Here is a 21,934-nt window from a genome sequence, read left to right on the forward strand (position 1 = left end):
GGAAAGTGCCTTTGTACTTTCAGTCCCTCGGGTTAAGCACTGTGCCCTGAGGTACAAGAATTTTTAAATCTCATTGCTTGTTTTTTCCTGCCACATGCAGTTTTTCTGCCTCTGAAAACAAAATGTTGGTCATTTGGGAGCTTCCTATTACTTTCAGATAGCAAAGATAAAAGGCTGGGAAAAACACCAAATCTCCTAAGGCATACCAAACAAAAGTATTTACCTGTTCTATATCTGCTAAGATTTAAGTGACACCTACTTAGTGATCATTTACATGCAGTTCTGTGTATGCCAGTAAGAGGTATGCTAGAGGGGAAAAACCTACTTGCAAACATCATAAACAAGAAATGAAACACTCCCCCAGACCTGGGTCTCCAGTGCATATATATTAATTACACACCAGAGGGTAAGGCCTCAGTATGTGCAAGCATTTAATTCATTATTTGCATTTATTAAAAACATTCCTTTTCACTTCAACAATACAGTAACCCAACAGTGAAGTAACAGCAATTCAAATGCGCTCATTTACAGACATACGGTTTCTGGTGCCCATTGTACAGTGCAGCCCTGCCAAGTCTCACACCTTAGGAGTAAGGTCCTGCTCTCCCCTCTGTCACACACATGCGTGCACACACATACAAAATTTACATGTCTGCTCTCACCTATACTCTTTTGGGAAAACCCGCAAATTTCATCAATCTCACTCCACAGATTTAAAAATCCTGGCAGCTTTTGAATAGCTTTTCTTCATCAGCTGCAATTAAGTGTTGGAAAAGAAATCCAAAATACACAAAGAGAAACTTTCTCCTTAATAGGAAATGTTAGCAATAGTATGGGATTTCTAATATGTTCCAAAGTTTTGCCACACCATCTTACTGGAAAGCCAGGTCTGCATGCCCTATGATTAGATTTCCTTAAACACCGGGCAATTCAGTGTTGTCAGCCATAACATAAAACATTATTTCTAACTATTTAACTGTTTTAAGAGTATAGTTAATAGCTTTCTGTAACATGATCTTAAAGAAATTGATTGTGTGCTTTACAGCATGACCAGAAAGAGCTTCCGATTAGTGACATCGATATATATATTTTACATCTCACATGGCCCATACTTTTAAAAGTTGGAAGTGCTGAAATAGGAGTCAAACCAAAATGAAATCAAATCATTAGAACTGAAGTGTTTCCTTACTACATTTCATCAATATAATCATGATACACCAATAGACTGATGATCCACAACACAAAGTACCATTCTCTGGTAGTAAACCCTAGAAATATATAATTCTTCTGTCACTCATACAAAGCAAAGATGGGCCTCAGGAGGGGAATTCAGGGCTGGTTTCATCATGGGTTTGGTTCAGCTTCTAACACAGAAAGTAAACAGAAAAAAGTGTTAGGCTCTGGATCTGAATAAAAGTTCACATATATCCAAGGTTAAACAGATGTGACAGGGACCCATTTATAATTTCAAGGTTCTAAATTACTAAAGGAACTCACAGATTTAAAAGGATAGTGTAGTTATGAAAATAGTAAATGTTTTCCAAACACCCAAGACTGTTCCCTGGGAGTCTGTAATTGCCCTGCACTTTTTTAGGCAATTCTGGTTAACTGCTTACAGTTTTTATTACTCATTGACCTCATGTCTGAAGAGGGACTAGTCTTACCTGGCGAAGATGCAATATAACTGCAAACCAGGAGAATTTTTATATCCCAGACTAAATTTCAAACTTTTTTGGAATCTAGTAATGTTCAAATCCAATTACTGCATTCTCATACATTTTTACTTTATTTACTACTATTCTGGTATTTATGCACTTCAGAAATTAAGACCCTATGAAGAGGGTTCATAGGCCAGCTTTTTATTTCAAAATAAATACCTTGGTAAAATGTATTTGACATTCATTCTTTGGGAATTGTACACAAAAAGAGAGAGAACAGGGTTTGTTCTCAGCCTAAAGAAGAGAAAAAAAGGTCCCAGGGAGACCCTATTGCTTATCTACAACCAGCTAAGCAGAGGGTCTAAAACAGATGGAGCCCAACTCTCTTCAGAGGTGCACAGCGAAGAACAAGAGGCAAGAGACAAAACTGGAACATGGGAAATTCCAATTTGATATAAAGAAACTGTTTTACAATGAGTGTTTTCAACCACTGAAAGAGGTCCTTTAGGTGACAGTAGAATGTCTCCACCCTTAGAGACATTAGAAATGTGGCTGGGCAAAGCCCTGAGCAAAGTGCTCCTTTGAGCTGCTCCGGACATTCCTTCTAACCTACATGGTTTTGGTTATAAGGAAAAGCAAAAAAGTATAATTAAAAAGATACTTGACATTCACCACTTTTCTTCTTTTAAAAATGCCCAAATATTGGCTAACCTTTGTTACTACATGCTTAGAGTACAATCCTGATACACATGAAAAGTGGACCATTTGTGGTAAAATACCAGCTTGAACAAAACCAGTTTCCTGTTGTTGAAATCAGTGGGGTTGGAAAGCTGAAAATCAAACCAGAAGGAGATGGGATTATTGCCATCATACCCATAATAAGCTTTTATAATTGAGTTAGTGTGTTAGCACAAGGGAATCTCACAAGAGTAAGGATTTGTTAGAAATGCTGATATCAATTCTTTTTTTGTTTTAAATATTTTGTGGAGAATGCAGGCAAAGATAGAAAAATAGTGGGTTTTGGTTTATTTTGTTTTTTTCTGCTCAAGGACAAGTTTTTTAAAAGATTTATATCAAATGGATGAATTTCAGGACATAGTAGCTGCCTAAAAATTTCAGACTTATTAAGGCACTCAACCATTAATTCTCAGAGCAAGTGCAAGTTTCACCAGTTCCAGTCACATTTTCTTGATTCAAATCTTTGTTTGCACGAGTACAAGCATATTGATTGTTGTTCCTGAGGTCACAGTGCACAACTTGTCCCTTTGGGTCAAGTCCTTCATTTCTAAAAGAGGTGATAAAATGAGAAAAGGCTCTGCACTGTCTTTCTGTAAAATACCTATAAATTGTTGAGAGATAAGATTGACACCTAAAGTTAACATACAAATACATACATGAGAACTTATGAAACCATTTATTTTAGTAAGAAATATTAATTTGAAAAATTGAAGAAATATTTTTTATATTATGTACATATTATAACCATTATATATATGTGGTTGACATATAGAGTTTAAAAATACATTTTCCTGAAAATTGTGGATATAAGTACTAGAAAAGACAAGATTATTCTTGATTTATTCTAATATTTACACTGTACATGTGACAAACAATATATGTAGTTTTATCTCTTCCATTGTATTAAGAAATAGAAATAATCAACTTAATACTCAGTTATGAGTAACCCATAACTACCTTTTTTGACTGAATGAACATTTATTAATGAACATGGAAATACCTCAAGTTTCTTTAAAACTCTTTGCGGGGTAGAAGTCTTTTTTAAAAAATCAGGAAACAGTAGGGTTTTGTTTGTTTGTTTGTTTTCCCCAGGCATTCACTGTAAAAACTTGGTTAGCTGCCAAAGAAAATTTTTATTTCTAATTTCCCATCATGTTCCCATAAACCTGCATTATAATGGCTTTAAATGAAAGCAAAACTACTTTGACTCACCAACACTGACATTCCCCAGCTAGTGACTGTAAACCCTGAGTTCTTACTAAGTCCCAGCCCAGATAAGAACAGTGTCTCGTGACTCTTAGACAGACCTTTATCACATCATACAGGGCAAAGAGCAGCAAGGGGAAGAAACGGAGGGCTGAGATAAGAAGAAATAGCTCTTCCTGCATCCTTAGAAATATTGATTGCTTTTCTGAACAACATCCTGGTTTTGTTTTCCGCTACAAAAATTCATCTGGTCCTACAGGAGAGGTTGCCATACATTCATTTCTTGTGTCTCTTAAAATGGTCTGTTAGTATTTATGGAGGGATTTTTCTGCTTTCTAGGGAAATATTGAGTATATGGATGATGTAAGAGATTATTAGTTGTGTCTATAAATCAAAAGATTACTTAGTAACCTGTGATATACGTGAAGACATTAGATTGTTTTCAGAAACAAGAAGAGCATGTACAATGAATAACCTCACTTAAAAAGCCAGTTTCATTTCTGTTAGGACTGACCATGAAAAGGCTTGTCAACTAGTCAAAAACCTAAGTCAATAGCTGTAATAATTAATGCTATAATACAATATTAGTTCTAATAACAACGTGTCTCTCCACATAACCCATTAGTTGAAAATACACATGAAAACATATAAGCAAAGGGAGCAGCAAAGAGTTAACCATGACCTTGAAGACAGTTTGTGGTGGCATCCCTGGCTGGTCTGGGACAAGTCCCACAAAGCAATGATGGGTACTCATACTCATCACTGTTCATTTTTGTCCAAAGTTCATTTCTGTTCAGAACCAAGACTAGTGTGACCCATGAGCTGCTTTTGGATGAAAACCAAGTGGAAGCAGTGAAATAGTTGTGAGCATAGTTGGAGGAGCCTTACTGCCCAAACCTTTTAAATCTAGAGTATATTAGAACTATCAGATGTAATAAAAGGTATTAATCCTGTATAAACGTGTGGCAACTAAAGTGATTAAGGTGGTGGAGTCACCGTCCCTGGAGCTGTTCAAGAAACAACTGGACATGGCCCTTAGTGCCGTGGTCTAATTGACAGGGCAGTGATTGCTCAAAGGTTGCACTCAATGATCTCAAGAGGTCTTGTCCACCCTAAATGATTCCCCGGGTCTGTGGCTGTGTTGGTGTTACGTGTGACGGGATGTTCTCCCACGGAGCTCCGCCAGCGAACCCGGGCAGGGCCCTGCCCGGCACTTACGGGCGCTCTTATCTCAGCCCTCCGGTGCCCTGGGCAGACCTGCAAGGGCTGATTGGCGGTGGCTGCTCACGAGGTGCGAGCACGGCCGTCCTTTGGAAGGGCGACGGAGGAGGAGATGATTTAATCGGGGTATGGGAGTGCGACAGAGGCGATATTGTAATCACGGGCATAGCGGGAGAGGGCCGTGGGAGCGCTGTACGGCGGGAGGCACAGCCCAGCCCGCACACGCTGCGAGCTCGGCCCTGTTTCCCCGGCCCACCGAGGCGGAGCGGGAGGAGCCGGAGGTGCCGCCCGTGTCCAGCCGGATCCCGGCCGGGCCCCGCCCCCGGGCAGGGCCGCGCTGGAAGTGACGCGGCGGGTGGGGCTGCGGGCACTGATGGCGGAGGCCCCGTGTTGATGTCCCCGGCGCCCTCCGCGCCTGTCCGGGTAAGGGCGCTCCGGGGCTGGCTGGGGGGCCGGACAGGGCTGACACGTTCCTCCTGCCGGGCTCCGGCAGCCCTGAGGGCGAGCGGGCCGTGCAGCCGCGGTTCTGCGCCACCGGCCCCCTTCAGCTGCTCGGGCCGGGAGCGGGGCGGCGGGGCCGGGCTGCGGGAGGCGGTGGGGCCGCCCTGCCCAGGGGGGAAGGCGAAGGCTCGGAGCAAATGTGCCTGTGGTGGCAGGTGAGGAGCGGCAGGGGCAGGGGGGGTCGGGCCGGCGGTGTCGGTGTCCGGGCCCGCAGCTGGAGCACTCCCGGAGAGGTGAACCGGGGCCGTGCGGCTTAGCCTGCTTTTGTTCTTTCTGCCCGACGAGCTTTTCCTCTTTTTCGCCGTCCTTTTCGCTGCATAAAACCAAACGCGTTGCTCAGCCTGCCCGTGGGAAGCGCTTGTCATGTCGGTAATGAAGGCTCTGCGTAGCTCTTCCTCCTCCTTCTCCTCCTCTCCTGTTTCCTAACCGGTAGCAGTGACTTAAGCGGGCAAGCAAGCACCCAGCATGCCCCTAAACTATCCTTGAACTGTAAGTAGATCTCAGCATCACCTAAACTCCGGGGATTTTCCTGCTAGGCAACGGTAATCCCGGATGATTGTGCTGGTCTGCACAACTTCACGTTTGTGAACAGTTCTGCTTTGAGCTTGGAAACCAACCTCCTTTTACTGGTTCCACTAAGGAACTTGCACCGGTTCCACTGCTGCTCAGCCGTGGCAGCTGGCAGCCGGTGTAAAGACGTGAGTTGGGTTTTCTTTTTTTTGTAGTATGTGCTGAGGCTAAACTATATAATATTAAAAATAGACTTACTAGAAAAAATAATTTGTTTTTCTTATGAATGCTTTGCTAACTGTGTACTTACTCCGACTAGTAAAAACTGAAGCACTATTTCATGTCAGTGTTAATTGGCTGATTTACTGAATTACTAAAAATGCACTTGAAAATAACTAAGGTTATTCTGTTTCTTTTACAATGTAGAAACTGCTGCTGCATACAGTTTAGTTGAGTGGATTTGTGAGCTGTCTTCAATGTAATACTCTGTTTTGAGATGTGTGGGAGTTTTCAGGATTTTACTATTCTGTAAAATTTCCAACTGTCTTTTGAACTCTGAAGCTGCATAACTGATGGGATTTATGTGTACCCTTTTGTCTCTAGAAAACTGTCTCTCCATCTCTACTCAATGTCTTGCTTGTGTAAATTCTTGTTTTTCCTTTATATCTGTTAATCGTCACAAGCTTGGTGTCCTATCTTGCAACCTCTGTTGTTCAGTGTACAAAATTGTTTTTTATTTAACATCTAATACAATGAAATAATGTCATGGCTGCCTGCATGTACTTCATGTGTTACACTAAATTGGGCAGTAATAAGCTTAAAACATTGTGGGCTTACAGCTAAAAAACCCCTCTATTTACTTTTCCCTTGTTTTGAATGATGAATACCTGTTTACTTCAGAGTGCATTTTATTTCCGAAAACACCAAGTCTTTGCTACTTATTTTTTAATGGATGAAATTTTAAAAGGCTGTAGGTAATAAACAGTTTTTAATCTTTGAACTACTTGAGACTTGCAGTGGCCTGTCCCGTTTCGGTTTCCACATGTATCTTCAATGAAAGTATCATATTATGTCACACACTTGGCAATTACTTTTTTCAAAATGTGAACTTGCTTGGTCAGTATAAAATTACATTTAACAGCAATTGCAAGAATAGGATGGCTCATCTTTCTAGAAATGTTAGATACATAAGGCCCCAGTCCTCCTAATGTCAAATGTTTTGAGAAAGTTGTGACTGTACAGAAACCACTCAAAACTTCTCAGTTGCCCATGTTCTGTACTTGGGAGATATTGCTAAATCCAAGGAAAGGATGTTCTTGTTCTGCTTGTGAAGCATCCTGTGTTGCTGTAGTTTGCAGCACTACCTGTCGTGAATGAGATGGTGAATAGAAAGCACAATTAAAAGCTTTTGCACTCCAGCTGATGAGTGTTACTCCCTCAAACTGCATGAATACCTCAGTGTTTCCCCTGTCAATGCAGTCCATTGTTTATGGAAATGAAGGGAACACCCTCATGTGTTAGAGTGAGAATAGTAAAAGATGCCCACAGTCTGCTGAACAGGGGCAGGAGAACTCTTTTGAAGAAGAGGTAGAGGGGAAAAAGCCAACCCAAACAAACCCCTCCTATTTAGATAAACTTTCTTGTCTGAAAATGGAACTGTGATACTTTTACTGAGAGGGGAAGAAGAATTTCATATATAAAAGTACTGTGAAAAGCAGTGAGCACTTTGGATTTTGAGAAAAATTTAAGGTGGGGAAACTACGGAACTTTTTTTTCTCCTTCTCTGCCATGCCTAGAACCATTAAGAATCTTTCATTAAGTTAGAGCCCAGCTTTGTTTTCCCACCACTGCTTTTATTTTCCCCTTTCTGCCACTGTATTTGAAATAGAATACTTGGGGCATTCAGCTGAGTAATACTTTCTCTTCATTTTGATGTAATTGCTGCGATGACTGCTCTTTTATTCTGAGAGGTGATTGTTTTGGAGTGATGCTGAGGCCGTGCACTTTGGGGAATTTAGTCTATGGCTCTCTGTTTTTGGAACAGGGGAACCAGTTCTTAGGTTTTTCTGTGTTGTGTATTTCAACTAGATTAACTTTTGTAACTTGACAATTTTTCCACTATGTTGAAGTAGCAACTTCTACAATTTTGTTACAGGTGAATCATGTCTTCCTTTCAAGAAGTACCATCTTCTACTAGCACTTTGCAGACTTCAAATTTTGCACATGTGATTTTTCAAAATGTGGCCAAAAGTTATCTTCCAAACACACATCTTGAATGTCACTATACTCTGACCCAGTTTATCCATCCTCATCAGAAAGACTGGGTTGGCATTTTCAAGGTAAGTGAAGCTTGTTCTGTTGCCATTTTTCAAATATTTGCACGCTCTCTCTCTCTCTTACCAGTTTAAAAAAATAAACTTTAAGTTGAACGTCACTTAAGTGATGTATTGGTTCCTGCTGTGAGAGTGTAAGTTTTGTAACAGAGACCAAACTGGATCTCAAAACTAGAGGAATGAGTATGCTTGAAGTCTGCTGGAATAAAGGGAACGTGGGATGTGGAGGTGTTGTGCAGAATTAAATGAAGATGATTTGAGAAGAGATGTGTGGTCACAATGTGACATTGTGAATAGGACTACATGAATAGTATGAGACAGACTAAGTGTGAAATGTGTGTGGAAAGAATGAAAACTAAGCTGGAGATATCCTGACACACATCCCTGATTAATTGTTGTTGCTAGAAAAAGCTGAACATTCTAGATCACTAAAATTATTCAGAACAGGCTCTTGAAGAAAGAAGTGAGGCCACACCTCCAAAGGTATTTGGAAATATTTTTAAAGATTAGTAAAGCTTCATTAGAAGAATGGGATTAGAAATTGATTAATTCTTCTATCTACTTATGTTCAGGACCTTGATCTGTGTTTTTTTGTCAGTATAGCTCCTAACAGATGATGCTTAAATTCTTTATTTCTATGGTTAATAGAAGTTTTGATTGAGGCTTTAAAGAAGTGGGGAGGGCATAAAGGTGACAGACTAATTTGGTACAGGAGGATCTTTCCTGTATAGAGCTGTGTCCACTATTTAAGAATGTAAATGCTGGACTTCATTGTAATGTGCAGATTGTCATTGGTTAGTCTTAATTCAGATAAATTACTCCTCTGTGATGTGGAAGTTCTGTGCTCTATAACAAAGCGGGACCATTTTTAATGCTTTGGGCAGTGACTGTACAGTCACGAAGCTGTGTGAGGGAGGCATCAACTTACATGCAGGCATATTTCTCTAGTGGGAAGTTTTAAAAATATTTATGTATATATAATCTTGATTATTTGCAAATTTCTGCAATTAGTGTAACTGAGCACCCTGGAGTATTTAGTGGTATTAATGAAACTTCAAAACCAATCTGTATCAAAACTTCAGGGAATGCTCTTCATATTACACATAAGCATCTTGAAATTATTTAAATGTAACTTCAGAAGTGAACGTAGTGATTTCATCTTTTGGTTTAAGTGAGGAAGGCAATCAGATAGGACCTTAAAATTACGAATTAGGAAAATTTAAAAATGAAGCATGAAACATTTTTTCAGTGACTACATGAAACATGGTTTACAACATACAGGTATCTGATTTCATCTTGGCTGTGACAGTGTTCATAAACGATTGAGGTCTGAGTTTTTATTCTGCTTCAACAGTGGCAGGTAATACAGCTTTGGCAGTCATTGGAGGAACATCTTGAGCTGACATAGGGTAGTTATACTGCTGACAGAAACATCTTTTACGCAGGGTGTCTTACTTTTTGTTCTTCCTCTCCTTTTTGTGAAACAAGATCTTGTGTGATGAATCAAATCAGGGAATTGATTGAGGCTGGCCAACGTTTTGTGACTGGATTTTTAAAATGGAATTCCCCAACTGAGTTTCTAGTTCACCCAGTTCTCATCAGCACAAGGGAAGGAAGCACTGTGAGATGGGAAAAGAAGAAAAATGGCTTTCTTTTTGTGACTATGTCAGCTTATACTCTGTGTTATGGATATACTGACTGAGTATAGTTGCAGTACAGGGGGTTAAATGGAGCCAGCTGTGTAACTGTGTCTGTTTCTACAACTATGTATGTGTAATATTTACAGTAAAATAAACTGTGAAGGTGTAGTCCTCTTGAGATAGATAATAGACAGAAGTTGTACTATACTGTGATCGAGTGTAAAAATGAGTGACTTCTACGTAACTGATTGATTGTGGACAAACCTGGACGTGGCTTGAAAACTGACGAAGGCAGATAGGGGTTTTATCATTTACCTCTCTAAAACACATATGAAGGATGCAAGGCATGTTTAGTAAAGTGGTTCTGTGATTGAAAAAAAAAGGCAAAGCAAATCTTGATTAATTATGAGAACAATAATTAATGACCTTCAGTATTGATCTAGTATACAAGAAAAGTGGGGTTTATGTGAGAGAGCTCACAGCATGAATTCATGGGCTGTCATCATGTAGAAGGAATAAAATTCACTTTGTCTTTTTGAAGTTCATAACTTGCTTAGACAACAAAACTGTTTAAACTGATGTCATGTAACCTTTGCCTGAAACTGCACGGAAAGTAATTAGTGTTGTAATAGTGAATACTGGACAGAGGGAAAAGGCACCTAGTTTAAAATAAGCAATAAAACCCCCCAATAAGCAGTGGTGACTTCAGATTGGTATAGAAAATAAGTATGAAATAAGATTCTCCCTGCCCCCTGTGAACATTATGTTGTTTTTGCTTCTGTTACTTTATTCTGTCCTCTGTTTGCTCAACTGGTTAGATAAGAATTTTTTTATTGAACTGAAAAAATCTGTAGATACCTTTTTAAGTGACTGGTTTTCATCTGAGTTGCAAGTGCAAGTGCATTTCTTCAGCAATGATGTCTTGATTGGTTATTTGTATCCTTATAGTGTTGCCCTTGTTTTGCTAGTCCAGCTGTTAGTGCAGCTGCACAAGTGAAACGGATCAGCAGAGTGATCTGCCAGGAAAATACAGGCCCTCCTCCACCAGGTTTTACCACCATATTTCAAAACTAGTTTGGTTCTTCTGTTTGATCACTGTGTGATGCAATGGGCAACTGTGCTGACGTCACTGTGATGAAAAGGAACGGGGAAGGTGTGCGGGAGAAGGGCTATGCCTGCTTTATTAGCGTGGCTGCCTAATGTGGAATGACAATTGACGCTTCTTGCAAACTTTTTTAGAATTCTCTTCTGAAAAGCAGTTTAGTTTAAGTTGTAAAACTGAAGAGATTCTGCCAACTTCCCTGCATATGCTGTAGATGAAATGTGCTTTTTGTTGTTCCTGGCATAAGTTGCTGAATGTTGAACATCAGTAGTTCTGAGCATAAGGCACTTTGTGGTGGTGGTCATAGTTTTAAAACTGTGCCCAAGAGAGTAATTTTCTGTTTTTTAGAAAAATGCATACCCAGTTTCAGAAACTGACAGAGTAATGTTGCATGTATGAGAATTATTTCAGATACACCAGTTTTCTTAGAAACTAGATGTATCTAAATGCATGCACCTATTTCAGGATTGGACATCTGGCAAAAACTTGGAGATTTGGGAAATACAATAATGAAGATGTTACCTTTCACAGCAGAAGTTATGAATTTGCAACTTTTATTAGTTTTGCATATATTCATACATTCTTTTCCTACTTGTCCCCAACAGGAGGGGAGTCAAAACCAAGTTTTGACTCAGTTGTCAGATCTGTTGTCTTTCACTTCATCTGTGTGATTTTTGCTTTTATGACAGTCTGGAGAGTCATCTCTAATCAAGTGCCAGAACATCTTGATCAGTTATGTCCTTGCTTGTTATCAAGAAAAAAAGGGCAATTTTCAGATAAGTGCTGGTCTAGTACTTGATATGCACATCCTGGGTCCCTGTTCATGCAGTTTTCTGAACTAGAAATTGAGATCAGCCTTCTTTCTACTGAGGGTTTCTGTGCAGAGGAATCTGATGGTTCCTGGTGTGAAGGTGAGAAGACTTACTCTTCTCGACTGATTTCACAGAACATCCCTACTACCAGAGTGATCCAAGACCAGTGTCCTCTCGTTGTCTCTGTTCTTCTCTGATTAATCAAAATCTGGAGAGGTCTTGAGAGCAATCCAAATCTAAACCTTTGAAATGCGGAAAAATAACTTGTGTGGGCATTACATCTGGTTTCAAAAGTGGTCTGTCAGTAGGTAGCCCTAATTTCCGGCTAAGGGAGGCTGCATCTTGTGACTGTATTTCACAACAAAGTGAAATAATCATATGGCTGAGTGATGTTTTTTGCGTTGTTATTGCATAATTTCCAGATTTGCAGAAGTGTTTGAAAAACGTGCTTGGTTTTTAGGAAGCTGTGCTTACCCCTCTGCCCAGAACATACATCTGCAAATGGGGCTGTCCAGTGTTCAATATACAAGAGAGGCAGGTTTTCTGTGCATCTCAAAAGCTCAAGGAAAGAATTTTACAGACACTATAAAGACATTGCATCAAGGGAGTAGAGTTAAAGGTGTAGGTGTGTTTGGGGTATACTGTAATACTTTGTGCATCTCTGAGAATGTAGTTTTGCTGAGGCCAGCAGGTTGGAATGACCTGTGATATCAGCAGGTAATCAGTCTTAGATATATTAAGATGATCTTTGGTCTTGCTGTGTCATGAATTAACTATTCCATCAAAACTTTCCTGTTTCTCAGTTCTGGCTAATATATTTTTCTAAGTCCTCTACATGACCATTTTTCTAGGATGTTGACAAGTTGTAGACATGCTTTGGTGTTGACTGTCTCAGTGTACCCCTAGAGAAGGAAGAGAAATCTTTTATTTCTTAATGTCCACATTGTTAATATCCACACCTTAAAAGTTGTGATCTGGTAACTTAACATATGGAAAAACTGAGTAACCAGTGTTGGGAAGATCTTAGTAACTTATTTGAACACAAAAAGTGCCTGGTTGCTCTGGCAGAGTATTTAGTATTTAGGAGGTCACACCTGGGCTACGTTCCTGCATCAGTGCAGTGCCTGTACCAACATGCAACTTAATTGCAGTCTTTTCAATGTCCTGACCTATAGTAGACCTCAGAATTAAATTGCCAGTGGTTAAAAACTTTGTAAGACACTTTAACATTATATTTCATGTACACTTATGGAATAGCTTGGTGTTTGTGTTTTATCAAGGCAATATGGATCTATCTTTGTATAGTACTCCGAGTTCTTTAGTCTCCTTTGGACTGCAAATAACAGTACAGCTTGTGTGAGTCATTTCAATATCCTGATTTTGTTCTATGTTGGTAACTAAAAAAATACAACAATTGCTTCCATATATACAGATCATGCTATGAAGTATAATACAACATCTGGATGTGTTATTGACCATATGCATATAGAAATACCATTTTTCTGGCACAGAATCATCACTGCATGGCTGACCACGACAGATACAGGAATGTACCAGTGGATAGTATGGCCCGTTGTTAAAATAGTTGGGAATGCAATTACTGGAAATCAGAATGTTTTGAGAATTGCTATATTAATGAATTAAAGTGATTCTCTTGGTTTCCGATTTCCCTTCTTTGGAAAGACATGTAAATAATACTTAGCTTAAAAAAAATAAGAAGTCCATGTTTGCTGTTTCTATACGAGATGAAGAGAAGAATAATCTGGGTTTGTGTGATGTTACTTTTGACAACAATTTTTACCGTTTTATTCCAACTGTCATTAATTTTCTAAATATATTTGGTATGGTAGGTTTGTGTGGTCAGAGTCAGAATGGGTGTAACAGAGTAGTCAGTAGCTGGTAATAATTTTGAAGTAAGAGTCTGCAAATTTATTGTTCTCATGAGATGTGATAGTAAGGAAATAGTTCACTTCAACCCCACCCCCCCTTTTTCTTGCTTATCTCCTAAAGTAGCTTTGTTACTCTTTGATCTGTCATAACATTTCCTTGGACAGTCATTTACATATGTAGCAGGTTTTCTTTTAGAGAATTCGTATTGTTTCTGTATTTATTGTGATTTATATCTAATAGAGAAAGTTGATCCTATGGTCTAGGCCCTTGGTCAGTGTTATTTTGATTCATTCCTCTGAACTATGAGGTAGAAGTACAACCAACGAGATGATCATAACTTAGGATCCTGATAGTCCTTTGATAATACAACAAATACCATATGTTCTCAACAGCCCAGGTTAAAAGATTGCCTGTGTGTGTTGGTAACATTCAGCAGAGATGGGCTTCTTGAGGTCTGGCGATCAGAAAACATCTTCAGATTACAGGCTTTCATAAGGAGTCTAGAGTACTTTGCAGCCATCTTCTACCCAAGAATGTCTCAGCTTTAGGGCTTCTGTTGTATAACAAATTTTAATCTTGGTGTGAGTAGTGAGGTGAGTTTGAAGTGAAGTCTAAAGTGTCTTGATCTGAGGTAAGGCAAAGTTGCATGTGGGATGACGTGATCACAGACATACTGAAAAATCCCAACGTTTAATTCATTCTTTAGTTACTTTGAAATGTCTAACCCTGAATGTTACTAAACTATACTTAATACTTTAGTAAGTGTTTTTCCTTGTGTCCATGTTCTGAAATTTTTTGTTCAGTTTGATTCTTTCAGAGCTAGTTACTTGCTGCTGATGATGCCTGTCTTCAAAAATGTATCACATCAGTGACATGTCAGTAACTCTCAGTAATTTTGCCTGGTAGGAGCTTCACTGCCCTCAGATGTTGTAATTTTCCCATCTGTTAATTGTCCTAGAGCTTGGTAATTGTAGCTGCCTATAATGGATTGTTATGTGCTACAGTAGCACAAGCACTAATGTGACTAACTCAGGAGTGTGGCCTCCTTGGAGAAATCACTTCCTTTGATACTAGGCCCAATGGCATTTTGCTTAGACTCCTCAGTTATCTGTAGTTTGAGTCAAAATAACAGTTTCTTGCCATGTGAAACATGTAAAGGCTGCTGACTTACTGTTGTCAGTAGTAATTATACTGTGTAACATATATCCAGAGCCTTATCGTCTAAAATGTTGCTTCTTTCAGGGGTAACATATTCTCTGCTTGCAATACTTAAGGTACTTTGCCAAATTACTTTCTTAGCTGTGTAATTTACCTTCTGGATTACAAAAAAGGTGTAATTTTTACTCTGATAAGCTTTGTGGGTGGGTTTGTGTGACATTTTTTTCCCCATTTGTTTAATTGGGTCATATTAGATAATGACAGTAAAAGCCCAGTGAGATGCCAAAGTTGGTTCAGCTCAGCAGGTGTTCCCTGGGTTTGCTGCTTTGTCCTGCCCATGGTGCATGGACAGGTCAGGCGCTGTTAATGCAGCAGAGTGAAGGCTGCTGTTCCTCCAGCTGCACGACAGCGTTCTGAGGCCAGGGGACAAAATGGCAAGTGAACTGCCCTTACAATGGTCTTTCTTTAAAACACTCTGTCTCAGGATTGAGTTGACTGACTTTACCAAGGCATTATAAAAGGAAAGAAATTTGACAAAATGCAAGAACTGAAAAGCATTTATTTCCCACGTTCATCTGAAACTCAAGAAATTAAAGATAGAAATAAGGCAGAGGTTTCTTCTTAGCTTATATTCTTTGTAAGATGAATCAGATGAGAGTTGAAGGAGATGCAGTGAAATAAAATGGTTATTATTTTTCCACAGTAATATATTTCATAGCTTCTTATTTCCATACAGACAGACACTTGCTCTCTGCTCACTCTTCCCCACATTTATTTTCCTATGCAGCAAATTTTCATCAAGGTGTTTTGTTGAAACATGATGTGGGTGAAATGCTAATCTGACTGTGTGGCATTGCAGTAAGAAAGAGGCTTTTATCTGTGAGGCAACACAGAAGAAGAAAAAATTTTCACAATGACTACATGCCTATTTGTTAGTAGAAGGAAAACCTGTCTAATGAGTGTTGTGGACAGTTGAGCTGTCCCTACTTGCCCAGTCAAATAGCAAAGTACTTGTTGCTGGACTCTCAACCTTTACCAGACTTGTGCATTTTCACTGTGGCTGCAGTGTTGGTTTATACGACTGAAAAGTGTTTATAACGTCCTAAATTGAAATAAGCCTTTTTGCTCAAAAGTAGGAAATAGGAGTATCACAACTGGATTACTCCGTAATGGCCTGTTAAAGCTTTCCATTTTACAGAGGGAAAAATAAAGTGAGAGTTCAGTTATATGTTTTTTATTCATAATAACCTAATCTAGATATGATATTTTTGTGGGATACGTAATGTGTAGTCTTGTTTTTGGTTTCAGAACATGAGTTGAGAAAATAGGATTTGGTTTCTTGGTTATTAATGTGTTGGTTAACATTTGGATGGAAAGCAAGAGTGTTGGCATTTGTGTTCAGCTTTCTAATTGAAAAATGTATTTTGGAGTGGAGTTTATGAGAACTAAATGTAGAGAAATGGAGAATATAGAAGAATGTGTTGAATAGCAAGTTAGCAGATATTTGATTTCTAATTCTGGTTATAAAATGGACTCTATTCTTTCTGTTGGGTTAGGGAAGTTGCATCATTGAAATTGTACATGTTCTTTTGAATAAGAAATACCAATGTTTGTATTTTTTGAGTTTTTAACACCAAGCAGAATGTTTTCAGAGTTTTCAGTGAATTCCTTAAAAAGGGATGGTATCTGCACAGTCAACAGGATGATTGCTGTGCTGCTCAGATGATCATCATGATGACTTTGAGTTCAGACTTCACAGCAAGTCTTGTGTGTAGTTTGACAAGTTACTCTCCTTTTCCTTATTCTGAACTTCAGAAGGTTTTATGTTGGTGTTCATCTATAATTTGTAATGTTTGTGTGCTTGAATGTGGATATTGTAGTGTTTGCCATTTTCGATGCCAGGTTTGTGAGTAATAAGCTGTGCCTCCTGTACTCCTCTTGGCTCCGAGAAAGTTTCCCTTGTGTCCTATGGAAATTCCTTTTATTTAAGACTTCTGCTGTTAAGAAAGTACTGCTGTGCATTTGTTTCTACTTTGTTTTGTGTTCCTAGCTGACAATTTGTTTGCTGTATTGTGTTGTTGTTTTTTTCCAAAGCGATATGCGAAGTTACGTTTTTAAATTTTGGTTTCACATTTGGACACATGAGAATGTATTCTTTGTTGCAAAATGGAACTGTTAACTTCACATCAGGCCTAAACAGGAATTAATTGTGGGTTTCCACATCTTAACTCCTCCATGGTGATATACCCAGGTACTAATAAACTGTACCACATGTAGCTTTTGACAAGCTTGTTTTGTTTATTTTGGTTTCTTTTGCATTGGAGTAAGTCAGGTATATTTATTCTTCTCCTTTACATTATGCTATAGTTAATATCCATTGCTTTTCAGTAGTTGCTTTGGCTTTCTGTTGTAGTTGCACGTATTTCAAGCGTGTTGGACTGCACATCTTCAGAGGACAGAATCATAGGGTAGTTTGGATTGGAAGGGACATTAAAGATCATGTAGTTCCACACCCCCCGCCAAAGGCAGGAACACTGCCCGCTACACCTGATTTCTCAGAGCTCTGTCCAACCTGGCCTTGAATACTTCTAGAGACGGGCCATTCACAGATTCTCTGGGCAGCCTGTGCTGCACTCTTAGGAAGAATCTGAAAGCAGATGTTTGTTGAAGTTCCTGGGCAGACTGCACCGACTTAGCTGAGTTAGGTTTTCACACAAATATGTTTTTTCTTTGCAGACATAGTGTGTATGCATGAGAGAATTAACATTCCAGTGAAATGCTGGTCTTCAGTATTATAGAAGTTGCCCAAAAATGCTAGTGTAGCCCTGTCCATGTTGGTCTTTCAGTAGAAGAGAAAGCTATTTTTTATTTAATACCTCTTTGTTTTCTCATGAGCCAGTTGGACTGTGGACACAAAACAGTCAGCACTGGCAAAACTTACACTAAGGAATTCTCACTATAAAATTAAGAATGAATTTTTTTGTATTTTTAATACATTAATGTGTATCTTCACAGGAAAAATATTAATGTTCAAAATAGTAGTTTAATGTATAGTGAAAACTGGTGTTTTACTTTATATAGACCCTTTTATTGCTTTAGACCCATTTATTGCTTTAGGTAACAAGGTTAATAAAATTAATGCTAAATCTTAGACATGCTTGTTAAATATTCCTGATTTGTAAACATTGTTCAGTATCTTTTTATTGCACATTGAAACAGAAATATGCATATTACAGTATGTTGTAAAGGCCAGACCATGATATCTTAACTGTGTATAACAAATGATTTTACTTAATGTTTTATCTTTCTTTCTTTTTGTTGTTGTGGTTTATTTTATTTTAGGTTGGTTGGAGTACTGCAAGAGATTATTACACATTTCTTTGGTCACCTATGCCAGATAACTATGTGGAAGGATCCACTGTTAACTGTGTGTTGACTTTTCAAGGTAAGTAAAAAGCAATATCTGTCTGTGTTTTCCAGCCCTGTGCAGCTTTTTAAATACTGCTCTGTTCATTTCAGTGCTGAGGGTTGTAAGCAGTTCTAGACTTTTACAAAGGAGAATTGGAGGAGAATTTTCCATATTTTCCTCTGTGAAGTTCAGTCCTTTTTTAGATGTCAAGGAAATTGGAAGGAAAAGTCAGTGACTTGCACTGTTTTTTACACAGTGATGGCCAGTATTCATGACTGATAGAGAGGCTCTGTTGGAAACTGTTAGAATACAGAAAGGGACTTTGTAGGAGGCATTTTTAATTTTGGTGGCATCTTCATTGTGTCTTTACACTGTCTTTAGTCTCTGGACTTTAAACATCATTATCAACGTGATGGGATTCTTGTCAAAGAATAAGTAATGGTTTAGTGAGGGTTTGTAGAAGTCAAAGAGTTGCATAGGACATTTTGCACTGAGGAATTACAGTGAGGAAATATCTGAAGTTTTTAAGAAAAGAATAAAGAATAAATCAGAAAATGTTGCACCACTTTACAAATGTATAGTATAACTGAATTGTCAACACTATGTGCAGATCTATCCTCTCCCTCCCCTTTGCAATCTCAAAAAAGGTCTAGTAGAACAAATAAACAAAGTGCAACAAGGAAGATCAAACTTAGGAAATAGTTTCTGTGTAAAGGTGTAGAGTTACAAAGGTGACAGCCACACTCTTCTCATTAAATGTAGAAAGGGACAATGGCTGTGGATTGTGACCCGGGAGGTTTATGTCTGATGTTAAGAAGAACAGTTATTCCTGGTTTGGAAGGATGGGAATTTCACACACTTCTTTAGACACAGACATGGTAGTCTCTGACAAGTGCTAACATCAGTCTTCTGAGTGGGAAACTGGACTAAGTGACTTTTCAAACTTCCTTCTGGCAGATTTTTCATCCCGGGAAAGAGAAATAGTGTGAAGTGATGGATATCTCCATTGTTTATTTTTAAATAATTAGAAACTGGCAATTTAAGCTACCAAGTGGTAGCTACAGGTTCAAAATGGAGATAAAAATGGTACTTTTATAACATAGTCAATGTGCAGGACTTGTTGCGACAGGACATTGCAAATGTCAGAAATCTATGTGTGTTCAGAATTTTATGTAAAAAGAAACACCTCCAGTAAACTTTTTAAATGCTTTTCTGCTTACCAACAGATTGTTACATGCCATCTTATCTTCTTTTTTACTTTCCAGAGTTGGTTTTAATCCTTATGTGTGTATGTGTTTATTGCTTAAAATCTATAGAAAAAAAATAACAAAGTCCTGAAATGATGACTGTATTAGCTTGTTGTCTTGTTAAAGCTACAGATGGTGATAGCTTGGATGAGTTGACTCTTCTTTATCCTGCCCAGGTCATTGTTTTTCTGGTACTTTCGATGATGACCATATCCACGTGATCTGACCATTTTATAACCTTGAAATTGGTTGCAGAGGATACATGCTCTGTAGGAACGGGAAGGAATTAATTTGTTTCTTTTAAAATTACCAAAGTTCACTGAATGAATGAAATTGGTTTGGATTGAAACTAAAAGTGACCTAGAAAGTAGGACTCTACATGTTGGTCCTTTTTACTTAGAAATTTTACCACACATGAAGAGACTGGGTAACTTTGTCTCATGTGTTACATTCCATGCTGAAAGATCTCCACTTTTATAGAGTTGCCAGATTGAATCTCTGTTCAGACAGTAAACCAATTGTGTTTGGCAAGATATTTTAATGTTGCTGAGGTGAGATCGGTAGAGCTTGCAGGAGCTTAGTTATCTCACCTGAACAGTGAATACGTTGTGTAGTATGCTTTTAAATGTTTATTTTTTTATGATCTAGTAGGTGTGCTGGAAGAAAATAATCAGGAATCTGTTTTCTTCAGTACATGTTAGATATGAGAAAAAAGAGTTTGAATAGTTTTAAAATTAGGTTGTCTGAACCAATATTAAAACTTGCTAGAGCAGCAATGTATGTAGATTGTTCTGAATTTTTTTCTGCATAGTTTTATCTTACTTAAGCACTGAATGAAGTAAACTGAGCTATATAGGCAAGTGTAGTCAGGTCCAAAAGCAGAAATCCTGAGGTTAAGATACTATTGCCTGAACTACAGTTAATGAAGTATAAGACAAATGCAGACATAAAGTTCTTAATACAAATGTTGTCCATATAGCACATGTAATGTTTTACCCTTTGTAGGAAAAGTAGCTAAGTGTACTGAGAAAAGACTTCCAGGAGCCTGGAATAAAACTTGGTGAACAGAAATCAATGATAAAATTAGAAAGAGAGAAGATTGAACTGTGGTGAAATAAGAGCTGAAATGGGTGACATCACCTGCTGAAATGAATGTTGGATGAGGATTTATTTTGCCAGTATCATACTCAGGCTGGCTAGGGTATCTGATAGTAAGTGTTCTGAAAAAAAACAGCTGGTTTTCTTATCCTTAAACTGCATAAGGCATGTTTTTTGTATTTACTAATAAAGAAAACCTCATCAGTTCTGGAAATGTGTGTGACATCCACAAATAGTACTGTGTGAATCCAGGTAATGCAAGAGGCTGGATGGAAGCTTCAGTGGGCAGCAGTTCGGTGGAATAATCCCACAGAAATTCTTCTGAAGTAATTTGCTTGCAACATGCAGTATTACATAGCTAGAAGAAAGAGGATTTATTCTTACCTTGTGAAGTCTACAAGAATTTTGTTTTTCAATTTTAAGAATAAGCTCTTTGTTAACAAGATCCAGGCTCCCACCTATCCCACCCTTGCAGCTGCTGTCATCCATTCTGGGCATTGCCATGCTTTAGTCGAGTATTTGGTGGTATTTGCCAAACAATTGCTTACTCTTTGTTCTTTGACTGTACAATGGTTACACAATAGTGTGATCGTGGTTCAACTTCATGGTATCTGATTACTGATGATTCTGTTTCATAAATACATAAACAGCAGCTGTTACCTAATGTGTGTAAGGTGATGTGTCCATAAGCACCTGCTGCCTATAACTGTTTTGTGTTTGTCTTAAAAGCTGGGAGGAATTGTTGTGGGATGAAAGTTACTAAATAGGATGACTTTTTCTTTCTGCTGTTTTGATGATTTATCTGTGCCTTACTGAGGTAATGAGCATGAAATTTTTAAGTCAAACATGATGTGGTAATCTGTTTACAGCTGGAGACTTGTAAGTTTGTGTGGAATGTTTCTTCAAATACAAATTTATTTTGATAGGGTATTATCTACCAAATGATGACGGAGAATTTTATCAGTTCTGTTACGTGACTTACAAAGGAGAAATCCGTGGAGCAAGCACACCTTTCCAGTTCCGTACCTCTTCTCCTGTTGAAGAATTGCTCACTATGGAAGATGAAGGAAACTCTGATATGTTAGTGGTGACCACAAAAGCTGGACTTCTTGAGGTTTGATTCAACAAGTCTTAAAATGTTATCTTACTTATTTTTTTAATATATACATAAATTCACAGATATTGAAGAACAAACGAGGAGAAAAAAGCCTACATAAGTATGTGTAATGTATATATTTCTGTCTTGTTCTGCAGTATCTAGCCGGAGTTCATAACATTTGCAGGTTAAATGAATCAAGATTTTAAACTGTGTAGCGCTAAGCATGGACTGGGAAATCTTGAGAGTAGATTCTGCCCATCTCCAATATCTATACTCACCAACTAACTGGAGGTGGGGAAGATACCTATTTGT

General features: G+C 38.4%; 1 protein-coding gene across 3 annotated transcripts in view; it reads left to right on the forward strand.

The window, feature by feature from the left end:
- Window positions 1–5,137: 5,137 nt before the first annotated feature.
- The window catches only part of TAX1BP1 (Tax1 binding protein 1), a 51,745-nt gene continuing 34,948 nt past the window's right edge, over window positions 5,138–21,934 (forward strand). For all 3 annotated transcript variants that reach the window (XM_071560999.1, XM_071561002.1, XM_071561000.1), the window contains exons 1-4: window positions 5,138–5,246; window positions 7,990–8,173; window positions 18,112–18,214; window positions 21,450–21,637. In XM_071560999.1, coding sequence (XP_071417100.1) covers window positions 7,997–8,173; window positions 18,112–18,214; window positions 21,450–21,637 — 468 coding nt within the window. In that variant the 5' untranslated portion in view covers window positions 5,138–5,246; window positions 7,990–7,996. The remainder of the gene's footprint in view (window positions 5,247–7,989; window positions 8,174–18,111; window positions 18,215–21,449; window positions 21,638–21,934) is intronic.

The sequence above is a fragment of the Pithys albifrons genome, chromosome 7 (genome assembly GCF_047495875.1).
Source record: "Pithys albifrons albifrons isolate INPA30051 chromosome 7, PitAlb_v1, whole genome shotgun sequence".
In the NCBI taxonomy this organism is placed as follows: Eukaryota; Metazoa; Chordata; class Aves; order Passeriformes; family Thamnophilidae; genus Pithys; species Pithys albifrons.